We start from the raw sequence: 12,994 nt of genomic DNA, 5'->3' as shown, positions 1-12,994 counted from the left end.
ACTACTGTGTTGTTGACGGACAACGGATGCACGCTTATGAGAAACAACACAAATAAAACCTGGCAAAACAGTTGCGTGCATTAGCGCAAGATGAGGATAAATGAAACATTCAGTCTAAATGTCCAGCAACTACTACCAATACTTTTGTATTTGAAACCTTACATTTCTCTAAATATTATAAACTCTTAGGACAGCCTAATACAAATATAATTTATGAAAAGGCTACTATAGGCTACAGTGAAGTCGGACTGAATGACTGAAACGTTTTTTCTTTTTTAACTCTCGGTGATTATCTGGCACAGTAGTTGAGGATTAGCAAACTGGACATTAATGTTTCCTTTTCGCGTGCGAATTACTGGACATTTAGACTGAATGTTTCCTTTACCCTCATCTTGCACTAATGCACGCAACTGTTTTGCCATGTTTTATTTGTGTTGTTTCTCATAATAAGCGTGCATCCGTTGTCTGTCAACAACACAGTAGTCTGTAGTGTGCCTTGACTTCAGTGCGCTGACTCTCTCCCCATGCACCGCCCCCCCGCCCCCTTGCGCTTCAACTACATGCAAAAGGCCCGTTCGCCAGCTGCGAACGAGCTACGTTCTGCTGGCAAATGTAAACACACTGAGCCGCTATTTCCTACTTCCGGTCCCCCCGCAGGATGTTTCCCACACAGGATTTTTGCTCCAGTAAATTCCCGCGGAAACAGGTGGATAGGCCAAAACGTAAAGTGGGCTGTTATAGCGCCACCATGTGGCCGACTGGTGTAATTATTTTTGTAAATAATTTGGCAATAAACTATGAACCTCCCCTCCAAGTGTCGTAGCTGTAGCCCTTACGGTTTCCGAGAAAGAAATACTTGAATGGGAGTTTTTTCATTTTCCCATTAAAGTGGTTGGGTACATTTAATGCACCAATAAATCAATATCAATTAAACTATGTAACCAATGTCTTAACAAAGTACAAGCAGATGAGGCCCGGTGAAGTCGGTCAATTTGACATATGGCACGAGTGTGGGAAAAATAAACTGTGGGAGAAATAGCGCGCCAAAATAAAGTTTATCTATAATAAACAAATAAATAAATTAAGTTCATCTATTACTATAGTCTGGTTGCCCTATTCGGGCAACCACACTAACTAGACGCATCGCAATTCTGGGAAATTGCAAAGTGTGGTTGCGCCGGTCGCGGGTCGCCGGGACTCAAGGAATACGACTGTAGGAATATCGTCGGAGGCCGTGCTATGGAGGACCAAAGCTGCCGTAACTGGAACTAGACGCGTCGCAATTCTGGGAAATTGCAAAGTGTGGTTGCGCCGACGCCGGTCTCGGGCGGCCGCCGGGACGCGAGGATTACGCCGGGAGGATTACCGTCGGAGGCCACGCGACGTGCAATTCGGTGCCGATCGGATCCCGCGTTCGAATCGTGACACGTGCCGTTTTGATTTGAGGAAATAGGCCCCTCCCACTAAAGAAACAGGCCCCTCCCACAAATGTAGCGGGCCGATGACATCGTCATGTCACTCCTGAGATAACTTGCTTTTCTTTTTGAGTGAACTGATCCCCCAAAAAATCATGTTTTTGTGTCAAACTGTTACATTTTGCGAATTTGTGGCGCCCCCTATTGGTCAAAGTGGAAATGCTTTTGGGGGTTTTTGGGTTTTTTCCTTTTCCCATTAAAGTGGATGGGGACATTTAATGCACTGATAAATCAATATCAATTAAACTATGCAACCAATCTCTTAGCAAAGTACAAGCAGTCTGGTCCCGGTAAAGGGTCGGGGGATCTTAGTATAATCTCACATTCAATTCCAATTCACTTTTGAAACAATTATTTTACTGATTTTCCTTTCAGAACCCAAATAAAACATTGCTCCATTTTTCAAATAGTCACTTCCAAATTTAAGCTCAGATTATACTAAGATCCCATAGGCACTTCTTCACCGGGAATCCTGTGCTTGTATTTTGTTAAGGGATTGGTTACACTGTTTTATTGATATTGATTTATTAATGCATTAAATTTCCCTATCCACTTTAATGGAAAAATGAAAAGACTCCCATTCAAGTATTTTTTATCTCAAAAACCGTAAGGGCTACAGTTACAAGACTTGGAGGGGAGGTTTATAAGTTAATGCGAAATTATTTTTAAAAAAAATTACACCAGTCAGCCACCTGGTGGCGCTATAACAACCCAATTTACGTTTTGGCCTATAACTCTTGAACCGTAGGTCTTAAAATAAAAAAATGTTTCCCCCAGATTCCTTGGGTTATGACGCAACTCCCCATATAGGCCACGCTTATTTGCGTCTGGATCGATTTTCCGCCATTTTGAATTTTCTTCAAAACACACTTTTAGCTCCTCCTCCAACATATTTTGTCCAAATTTTACAAAGATCGGTACACATGATCTCTGGACCCTAGCGATAAACATATCCAAACGGCATTTTGATAGTTCATACCGTTCGTCTGTAATTGGCTTCCAAAGATAGTGGGAGGGGCCCGTTTTACAAAAAACGCCAGAAATCACGAACAAAACTTCCAATCAATCCCACATTTGAATCACATGTCGAGGGTGGTTTACTCAACGAATCCCCAAAAGCATTTCCACTTTGATCCATAGGGGGCGCCACAAATGCACAAAACGTAACCGTTTGAGTAAAAAAAAGTAAGGCTTTTGGACATACAAGGTTTCTACCAGCAACAATATATGAAAAACTAAATGCATGGAGGTAGCGACTTCCTTGGCCAATACTGGCTGTAAGGCTACTTACTATTCAGTAAGCCTACAGTATATGCCTCAACATCAGATCATTTATTTTTAAGTGCTCACAATTGTTTTACTCACTGTTTGATTATGTTGATCTTGATTTTATGATGACTGTCTTGATACAATCAAAAGGCGGGTTGATTTATGGCAGGAGTTTGTTTGATTGTGAATGATCCCAGTGAGTCGGCTATTAGACCTCCGTCTAAAACAGGGTTATAACTGGTCTAACAGTGAAAGTTTTTTAGACGTCTAGGCTTAGCCTAGACGTTGATTAGCTGTTTTTTAAACGTCTATATATAGACGTCTATATTATAGACGTAATTTCAATGGCTATAATATAGACGGTCTAGAAATAGACGCTTAAAAAAAAAAAATCAACGTCTAGGCTAAGCCTAGATGTCTAAAAAACTTTCACTGTTATACCAATTATAACCCTATTTTAGCCTAGCCCTTAGACGTATTTTAGACGTCTAATAGCCCGAAAAATGCTCAGTGGGATATTTGTTAAAAGTTTCAAATACAATCAAGTCAAACTAAATAATTCAAAACAAAGTCTAACTCTATCTCGAGTGTACAAATGGAACCAAATGGACCCTTATGTGTTAATACCCCAAATACCCCAAATGGTACCATTACAGTGCATATTGGGGTTGCTTAAAACTATATCACACTGGGAGCTAAACTGCAACAGCTATTGCAAAAAGTTTGCAGAAAAAAATTGCAGAAAATAAAACCTCAAGTTTATAACGTAACTCAAAGGATGTTTAGCTATTGTTGTGTCAATCTTTCCCATCATACATTTATTTAGGAATAAATAATCATTGCGTCTTCCTTTTTGGATTTTTTTTTGCGTGATTTCTGATAAATTGTTTGTTATTGTTGGGATATTTAGTTTTTTTATTTAATATTTTTTAGAAATTATAGAAATAAAGTTTATAAAGAATAAATAATTGGTTTTGTTGTCTATTTGTTTTTTTTTATAAGCTTATGGAAGAATACAAATAACATTTTGGCATGGTACCACTCTCATGTCCTGCCTGCTTGGTCCTTCACAGACAGGTATGTCTACACAACCTTAGCCTCGGAAACCCATGCCTTTTCTTTTGTTTCAAAAGAAAAAAAGCCTGGGGGAACCTTGCAGGAACGATGGTTTAGGGGTGTGAGTGAACCTTGTTATCTCCTAACCAATCAGAGTGCAGAGGAGGGGCGTCGCTCTAAATTTGGTGACGTCAGCGTGTTCCTGGCACAGGCCGGGGGGGGGGGGGGGGAGGCGGGGACATAGATTGGTGAAGCATTAGGAAGCAAGGCTTTGGATCCGCCCTTCAAGACCTTCGATAGGGCTGGCTCCTCCAGTCTAATGCAACCTCAGCAGAGTATCAGACCATACCCAGCGCTGTGTCAGTCTTGGGGCGCAATTATTTTAAGACTAGATGGGAACAATGCAAGTCAGTAAAAACGGAAGTTGTGAATACATGCCCCACCCAGTTTTGTATTACCTGTTGTAGTCAGGGCCCTTAAGTCCGTTTTTATGTTAGAATCGTTCACTTTGCCAAATTTGGCATGAACAATGCTTAGGACCTACTTTTGCAGAAAAGCCTGTTAGCCACGCAAAAAAAAACAATATGGCTGCCATTTTCCAAAATGGCTGCTGGCGAAAGACATTTTTGTCTCCGCCGGAGGCGGAGAGTATGTTTTCGCTTCGTCCCGCTGTGTGTTCACCTCCCTCCTAGCCAAGCTAACATTGGTCAAACTTCACGTGACACGTGACAATATGTTGTCACCAATGCTTTTGATTGGCTAGCGAGACGCATGACGAAATAAAATCCTATAAATAGGTGTGTCACTTCAAAAAGCCACTTATGTTTTTTGAAGTGAGGTAAGACAGGATCAATCAGTCTTGATTGGAACAGTACAAATCACCCGTCCGTGCGTGTGTGTGTCCCTCTGAGAACACCTAACATTGGTCAAGCAAAGGCGCAGAAGGCCAAAGCTAAGAAAGCATACTCATCTACAACAGTAACACTGAAGAGGACTATAGAGTTGAATTGGCCAACAAGGCCGAAGTCTTAATACTGTAACAATTGGCCACCTTGATCAAATACATTATGTAGCACTAGAGAAAACTGACATAGATCAAACACACCAATCAACTGCTGAAACTGTTCAAGACAATGAAGATAAAGAAGACAGACAAGCATTTGAACAAACCAGTCAATTACGAGGACTCCCATATGACACATTGCTTCAAGAAGAACATTTCTTAGATGCAGACACTACATATTCAGTCGCCCCTGCAGAACACCAAAAACCACGCGCATTCTACCAAGACGACCCGTTCTACCAAGACGACTCGTGCTATTAAAATAGCACGGAAAGCGTGAAAAGAAAAGGATTTTTCAGGGCCTAGATTATTCACTAAATCGCGAACTGGTAACCAACAACAATACAGTACAGTATACAGTACAGTGCTGTTCAATAACAGTACAGTACAGTACAGTACAGTACAGTACAGTACAGTACAGTACAGTACAGTACAGTACAGTACAGTACAGTACAGTGCTGTACAATAGCAATACAGTACAGTGCTGTTCAATAACAGTACAGTACAGTACAGTACAGTACAGTACAGTACAGTACAGTACAGTGCTGTACAATAGCAATACAGTACAGTGCTGTTCAATAACAGTACAGTACAGTACAGTACAGTACTGTGCTGTACAATAGCAATACAGTACAGTACAGTACAGTACAGTACAGTGCTATTCAATAAAAGTACAGTACAATACAGTAGAGTACAGTACAGTGCTGTTCAATAACAGTACAGTACAGTACAGTGCTGTTCAATAACAGTACAGTACAGTACAGTACAGTACAGTACAGTACAGTACAGTACAGTACAGTACAGTACAGTACAGTACAGTGCTGTACTGTACAATAGCAATACAGTACAGTACAGTACAGTACAGTACAGTGCTGTTCAATAACAATACAGTACAGTACAGTACAGTACAGTACAGTACAGTACAGTACAGTACAGTGCTGTTCAATAACTAAGAACATTTCTTAGATGCAGACACTACATATTCAGTCGCCCCTGCAGAACACCAAAAACCACGCGCATTCTACCAAGACGACCCGTTCTACCAAGACGACTCGTGCTATTAAAATAGCACGGAAAGCGTGAAAGAAAAGGATTTTTCAGGGCCTAGATTATTCACTAAATCGCGAACTGGTAACCAACAACAATACAGTACAGTATACAGTACAGTGCTGTTCAATAACAGTACAGTACAGTACAGTACAGTACAGTACAGTACAGTACAGTACAGTACAGTACAGTACAGTACAGTACAGTGCTGTACAATAGCAATACAGTACAGTACAGTACAGTACAGTACAGTACAGTGCTGTTCAATAACAGTACAGTACAGTACAGTACAGTACAGTACAGTACTGTGCTGTACAATAGCAATACAGTACAGTACAGTACAGTACAGTACAGTACAGTGCTGTTCAATAAAAGTACAGTACAATACAGTAGAGTACAGTACAGTGCTGTTCAATAACAGTACAGTACAGTACAGTGCTGTTCAATAACAGTACAGTACAGTACAGTACAGTACAGTACAGTACAGTACAGTACAGTACAGTACAGTACAGTACAGTACTGTGCTGTACTGTACAATAGCAATACAGTACAGTACAGTACAGTGCTGTTCAATAACAATACAGTACAGTACAGTACAGTACAGTACAGTGCTGTTCAATAACAATACAATAGCAATACAGTAAAGTACAGTACAGTGCTGTTCAATAACAATACAATACAGTCCTGTTTCAAGTGGATACTTAGTTTTTACTTTACTGTTGTGTTCGTTTTATTTTGTCGTAACGTTTCCTGTCTTGTCTCGTTACCTTGTGATTAGTTTTATTTCTCCACCTGTGTCCCGTTAGTCCCTTAGCTCAGTGGTGCGCATTCTGCGCAACCTTTTTACACCAAGTAGCCTACACCCTCAGAAAACATTTGGATTATCCAATCACAATCCAGGTCAAAAACCACATAAAATGTCTTTCGCCGGCAGCCATTTTGGAAAATAGCAGTCATATATATTTTTTTGCGTGACTAGCGGGGGAGGGGGCGGGGGGGAGTCAAAACTATATTCTGATGCCAAAATAATCAAAATTGGATCATCCAATCACAATCCATGTCAAAAACCACATAAAATATATTTCACCAGCAGCCATTTTGGAAAATGGCAGCCATATTGTTTTTTTTTGCGTGGCTAACGGGCTTTTGTGAAAAAGTAGGTCCAGTAGAAACTTTGTGGAAAATTGGCGCTTGTATCACAAAGTGAACGATTGTGTCACTAAGCGCCCTGGCTATTGTACCTGTTGTCAGAGTACCCATACCCAGTTTGGACAAAATCTGCAGTAGGAGAAGCAAAACATGTGGCAGAAAATCTAGTCTAGAAAATGGGGGTGGCCTGTGCGGAGAGTTGTGTCATCATCCAAGGAATCCAGGGGAAAAAGAAATGTGTGACCTACGGTTCAAGGGTTATAGGCCCAAAAAACGTGAAGTGGGCTTTTATAGCGCCACCAGGAAGCCGGTTAAAAAATGTGGGGCAGATGTTCTTCCTTGGCCTGCTGGGAGTGTGTGTACTGTGTACAAGGTTTCATGTTCATCTGTTCAACAGTGCCGGAGATTATAGCTGTTCAAAGACACACATATAGATGGACAGGACTCCACTCCAGGACTTCTGATGATGTGATCATTGTGATGATTTATACAGAGGTGAATTGTGATTTGTAACAGACACATTAAAAAACAACAACAATAAAAAGGTTTGTCTGCAGGTCTGAAAGCTCACTATGAAGTTACTGGAGACCATCAAGAACAGGAAATGATGAAGCAAATAATTAGTTAATCAGTTAATTCATCAGAATCACACAATCCACTAATTATCTTCAGCTCTTTGTCCTGCAGCTTCGTGTCTCCGACCAAACCACAGCCGTGCTGATATACAGTAGAACAGCACTCCCTCTCATGTGATATTGTTTAAATGATGACACGTGACCTTAAGTAGACCTGTAGAAAACTAGAGTGAACATTTTATCATCTCATCCATCTACAGTATGATCTCACCTGGTATTACAGCCTACACACACTTACTGTATACAACTGCGCTGACTGCAGCATGAAGTGTTAGACAAATATTATTTTATTTAATATTATTATGAAATAATCCAAATATGAAATGCATTAATGCCTTGTGAATAATCAGGAATTTACATGAGGTCACAGTGCGTCATTCATGTCCACTTGCATAAACAACGTGCCAATTAAAGCATGAATTAATCCATTAAGACCGGGAACGCATCTGTGTGTCATTTTTATTTGGCTATTCAAACATAGCAGATCTACAAGCTCATAGCGCGGCACCGAGTGCTGTGCTTGTAGATCTGCTATTTTAGAAAAATCGTGAAAATGTGTGCAAATCTTTGAATATATATATATTTGAATGTGAAAATGTTTAACTCAACTCTTTGCTTCTGGGGGATTCTACAAATGTCTTCTGAATCCTAACAGTTTTTTTGAAAAAAAAATATGTTGCTATAATATCAGTGGTTCTCAAACTTTTTTCATGTCAAGGACCCCCAAAATGTATATCCCCCCCCCCCCCCCCCCATCTCAAAATATGTTGTTCCAGGGACCCCCAGAAGCAAATATTTGAGTTAAAAATGTATATATTCAATGATTTGCACACATTTTCACGACTCGTTTTTCAAAAATAGCAGATCTACAAGCTCGGCACTCAGATTGTATACTGTATCTGCTATTTTTGAATAGCCAAATAAATCTAAAATGACATAGATGCTTTCCCGGTCTTAAAGGCTTAAGGTAAGTACATCATTATGAATGATGACTTATTAATCATCATCGTGATTCATTCTTAGTTGTTCACAACTAAATGGACAGAGAACATGTATTACATGTTGTAATCATCATTGATTAATCACTAGCTAATGAGATCATCATGTTTGTGGCTATTGAAATAAAGTGTAATGTATACTGTAATGGCAAGTAATGTTTGTAATTGTTCCAATACCTGATAAAATAATTGATAGTAGATAGATAAATAGTTCAACACCTTACTTGAAGGGCATACCATCATATGGAGAGAAAGAGTTGCAGAATCAGAATTTCTGATGTAAGGTAATAATAAACAAAGTAAAATGTTATCCGTTCAAAATGTACCTTAAAGGGATATGTTTAAAATGTTCAAGACTTATCGACATGGGAGAGGTATGCAAATTTGTTTTTTGTTATTGTACCATAAAGTCGTTCGTTGATCAGCTACATTTTCTATTACTCAATGTCAAAGATAATTTCCTGGATATAAAGGATTGTGTGTGTTTTGTGTTCATATGGGACTTTACAATCTTTGAAATTTAAAAAGCGAAAGAGACACTGCAGAAGCTCTTCTTGTAGCCAAAGTGTAAACAAGCCTTTATTACTTGTCTAGTTCATTGCAGAACATTACTAAACCAACATGTTGCATCAGGATAAACAGTGAGTACATTCCCAGGTGGTATAAATGGAGTTGCAGCTCAATGGGTGGAGCCCCACAATGATTCAATTATCCACTTAGACAATAAGTGTCAGTACAACTCTATCTATGACACACAATAAACAGAAGTAAAGATTACTAATGTATTATAACAAAAACAACGAAGGGAAAGGGAAAACAGCAAAATATGCTAGGATCGAATCAACTCTATTTTCTAAACAATTCATAAAGCAGTCAAATCCAACCAAATCCATTGGTCCCTGGGAGGGTGGTAGCTATAAATAAAGAATACTGACGTTTCAGGTCATCACCTCTGTTTGACAAAGGGACATGGTTGATACCATATTAAAGAAGAGAGATCATTACCCTGATGCTGTTTAAAATGGGGGGCAACCTGAGAGTCAATGCATGTAAAAACAACAACTGTGTTGTTTAATTGGCTGAATGCTTCTTCGCTGTTGCTGTCCTTGGTGTGCTGGCTTTTGTTTGGTCCAATAATATACAGTTCCCTCCTTATACTAATCTTTATCATCCCTTCTCCATTTGAAAAGTTTCTCTTGCATCACTGTTGACTTGAATTTAATTTGGCATCCAATTTGAACTCTATACATTTATGTTTATGGTGATTGCTGGTGAATTTCTTGACCTGGATATGTCATTGAACCTTCGTCATTCATTGAGTAACGCAGTTGTCTTTCACTGTTTTCCCCACCGTAGCCACTGCCTTGGCACCAGCTTCTGCAGCCTGTTCGTTAGAAGCTGTACCAACCCCTGCTATAGCCCCTAATATAGCCCCAACTAACGCCCCCAGTACACCCCCTGTTATTACACCAACTGGGCCGAACGCCAATCCAGCATAAAGCCCAGCATATGCTCCACAGGCAGCTCCAGCAGCAGCAGACACCAATCCAAAAGCCAAGAATGCGTTTCTTTTCTCGGCTTCATCTCTTGCTTCTTTTTCATATCGTTTATGCATCAATTTTATTGCGTCTTCCAGAGATTGTCCCTCATGTTTTTTCTTCAGTCGTTCCTCTTCTTTTTGTATCTTCTTTTTGTTCTTCTTAAGAATTCTCTTTTTCATTTCCTCTATCTTTTTCTCTGCTATTTGGAACATGTCATTGGTGTAGTGGCTTTTTTCACCATTCTTCAACACCAGGCTGTTGATTTTCTCCAGTAGCTCAGTGACCTGAGAGAAGGGATCCTTAGATTTGTTGTTGAAGACATGATAGCGACCTCCACAGTTTCTGATGACTTTTTGTAGTTCCTGATTATTTTTCAGAATTTCTTCAACTGGTACACCTTCATCAACCATGTCAGCATGACTTAGAAGAATCATAGTGTATTCATTTGACTTTTGGCCAAATATGTCCTGTATAATTTGCACAGTTTCCTGCTCCTCTTTTGTGAATCTTCCCAGTTTGATCACAACCAGGAACACATGGGGACCAGGCGAAGCAAAACAAATACACTGTTTGATCTCAGCAATGACCTCATCTTCGCTAACTTTGGTGTCAAACAAGCCTGGTGTGTCAACAACAGAGACCTTTCTACCAGCCACTTCACCACTGGCTTTTGTACATTTCGTTGTGACGGATACAGTTGTAAACTTGTCTACAAAAGCTTTTGAACCCAGAATTGTGTTTCCAGTGGCGCTTTTTCCAGCTCCAGTTTTCCCAACCATCACGATCCGAATTTCGTCATCATTTATTATGAGATCTGTTGGATTAAAATGATATGGTTATGGATGATAAACATTTGATGTTTGCAAAAGAAAAAGAAAGAAAGAAAACATGTTTCAATGATTCTATGCAATTACATCAATTCGATTTCATTACAGTCTTGCCTTGAGAATTTGTCTCCTGGGAAGATATACCTTCTTCTCCATTCTTGCTGCTTGAATCTGCACTCATGACTGTTTTGTGTTGTCTTACGTTCTTAGAGAGAGAGAGAGAGAGAGAGAGAGAGAGAGAGAGAGAGAGAGAGAGAGAGAGAGAGAGAGAGAGAGAGATAGAGAGAGAGAGAGAGTTATTATAACAATACAGTACATGTGTATATACAGATGAACTCAATCTACAGCAACATACGGTAATCAAATGAGCTGAAATGGACTCTATACCCTAACCCCTAAGTACACTCCCCACTTGACATTGAAACGTGTTCTATCACAGAATACTAACTAGAAAAGTGCCCTCTGGCCTGCGCCGTAGCAAGGCGGTCCATGCACCCTAGGCTGCAAAGCCTGACAGCGTGTCGCGGGTTCGACTCCCGTTCCCGACGACATTTGCTGCGTGCCACCCCCCATCTCTCTCCCCATTTCCTGTCAGTCTACTTTCACTATCCCTCTCTAAATAAAAACATATATTAAAAAAGAAAAGGAAAAAAAGAAAAGTGCCCTCTTCGGAGCGCAGGTCTCCAGGTTGCCTACCCAAACCTGTGAAATTTGGATGCCAGTCATAGCCAATTGGAATGGAATCTGATATATCTGACTGATACATCTTGATCACATGACCCCAGAGATATTGTGTACCAATTAGTGTGAGTATTTTACACAATCTGTAGGAGTATTAGGTTCAAGGTTTAAGGTTCAACTTTATTAATGTCCCAAAAGGGCAATTAGGTTTACAGCAAGAGGTAGTAAAACATATTACATACATTCAAACATATCTCTTGCTGCCGGTCGCAGCGTGCGCATATCAGTGGTCATACTTAGGACATTTCTAACAAAAGATTCCAAAGAAATTAAATAAATCGATGTTTGTGTATTTTTATGTCAAAAATCCCTGTGTGATTTCCATAGCTCATGTTCCTCCACTTGCACCTGATTTTCATTATGGAGCAGTGTTGGGACTAACGCGTTACGCGTTACGTAACGCAACTACTATTTGCGGTAACTAATAACGTAACGCGTTACCTTTTCCCATTCAGTAACGCCGTTAGAGTTACTGTGATTGAAATGGGTACGTTACTTGCGTTACGTTATGTGATCCAATGAACTGTTTTCTGCGGAGCAGCCTGCCTCTCTCTGCCTGTCATTTAACAGCGGTCCCTTACACTCTAATGAAAAAGTGAAAGTGCTAGAGAGGACGATGATTGGTTAACGCGGGGTAAAATTTCAGGTTAAGCCAATCAGAGACAGAGTTGGGCGGGTCTTGTCTTATGGGGAAATACACAGACACACAAACGCTTGCTATTAAGTGGACCAACACACACACACACACACACACACACACACACACACACACACACACACACACACACACACACACACACACACACACACACACACACACACACACACACACACACACACGGCAACGCAGCCACTGACCGGCAACACACACACACACACACACACACACACACACACACACACACACAATGGCAAACGACAACAGCAGCAGCTTTACAACTTGGCGATTTAGCCACTATTTTGAATATGCAGGGATAAAAGATGCAAAAAATATTACTGTTAAATGTAAACTCTGTGCAGGACAGAAAGCATTATCCACATCCAATAACAGCAATGCCAATCTGCTGAAGCACCTCAGTACAGTACATGGGGCTATAAAAGTGGTTCCCAAAGACCCCACCGTCTCTACAACCAGCAGTGATCCAGATGGAACAACACCAGCTAAACAGACAAAAATCGATTTTTAAAAATCG

At 40.2% G+C, this 12,994-nt stretch overlaps 1 protein-coding gene across 1 annotated transcript; it reads right to left on the bottom strand.

The window, feature by feature from the left end:
• Nucleotides 1–9,362: 9,362 nt before the first annotated feature.
• LOC308100120 (GTPase IMAP family member 7-like) lies at nucleotides 9,363–11,261 on the bottom strand. The gene is made up of 2 exons (XM_080449025.1): nucleotides 11,205–11,261; nucleotides 9,363–11,047 (listed from the first exon to the last, which is right to left on the bottom strand). Exons 1-2 carry the CDS (start codon nucleotides 11,239–11,241, stop codon nucleotides 10,005–10,007), a joined length of 1,080 nt encoding a protein of 359 aa, XP_080305151.1. The 5' UTR covers nucleotides 11,242–11,261; the 3' UTR covers nucleotides 9,363–10,004.
• Between the last annotated feature and the right edge of the window lie 1,733 nt (nucleotides 11,262–12,994).

The sequence above is a fragment of the Gymnoscopelus braueri genome (genome assembly GCF_963280865.1).
Source record: "Gymnoscopelus braueri genome assembly, chromosome: 14".
Classification (NCBI taxonomy): Eukaryota; Metazoa; Chordata; class Actinopteri; order Myctophiformes; family Myctophidae; genus Gymnoscopelus; species Gymnoscopelus braueri.
This window is presented reverse-complemented; position numbering and strand designations above follow the sequence as displayed.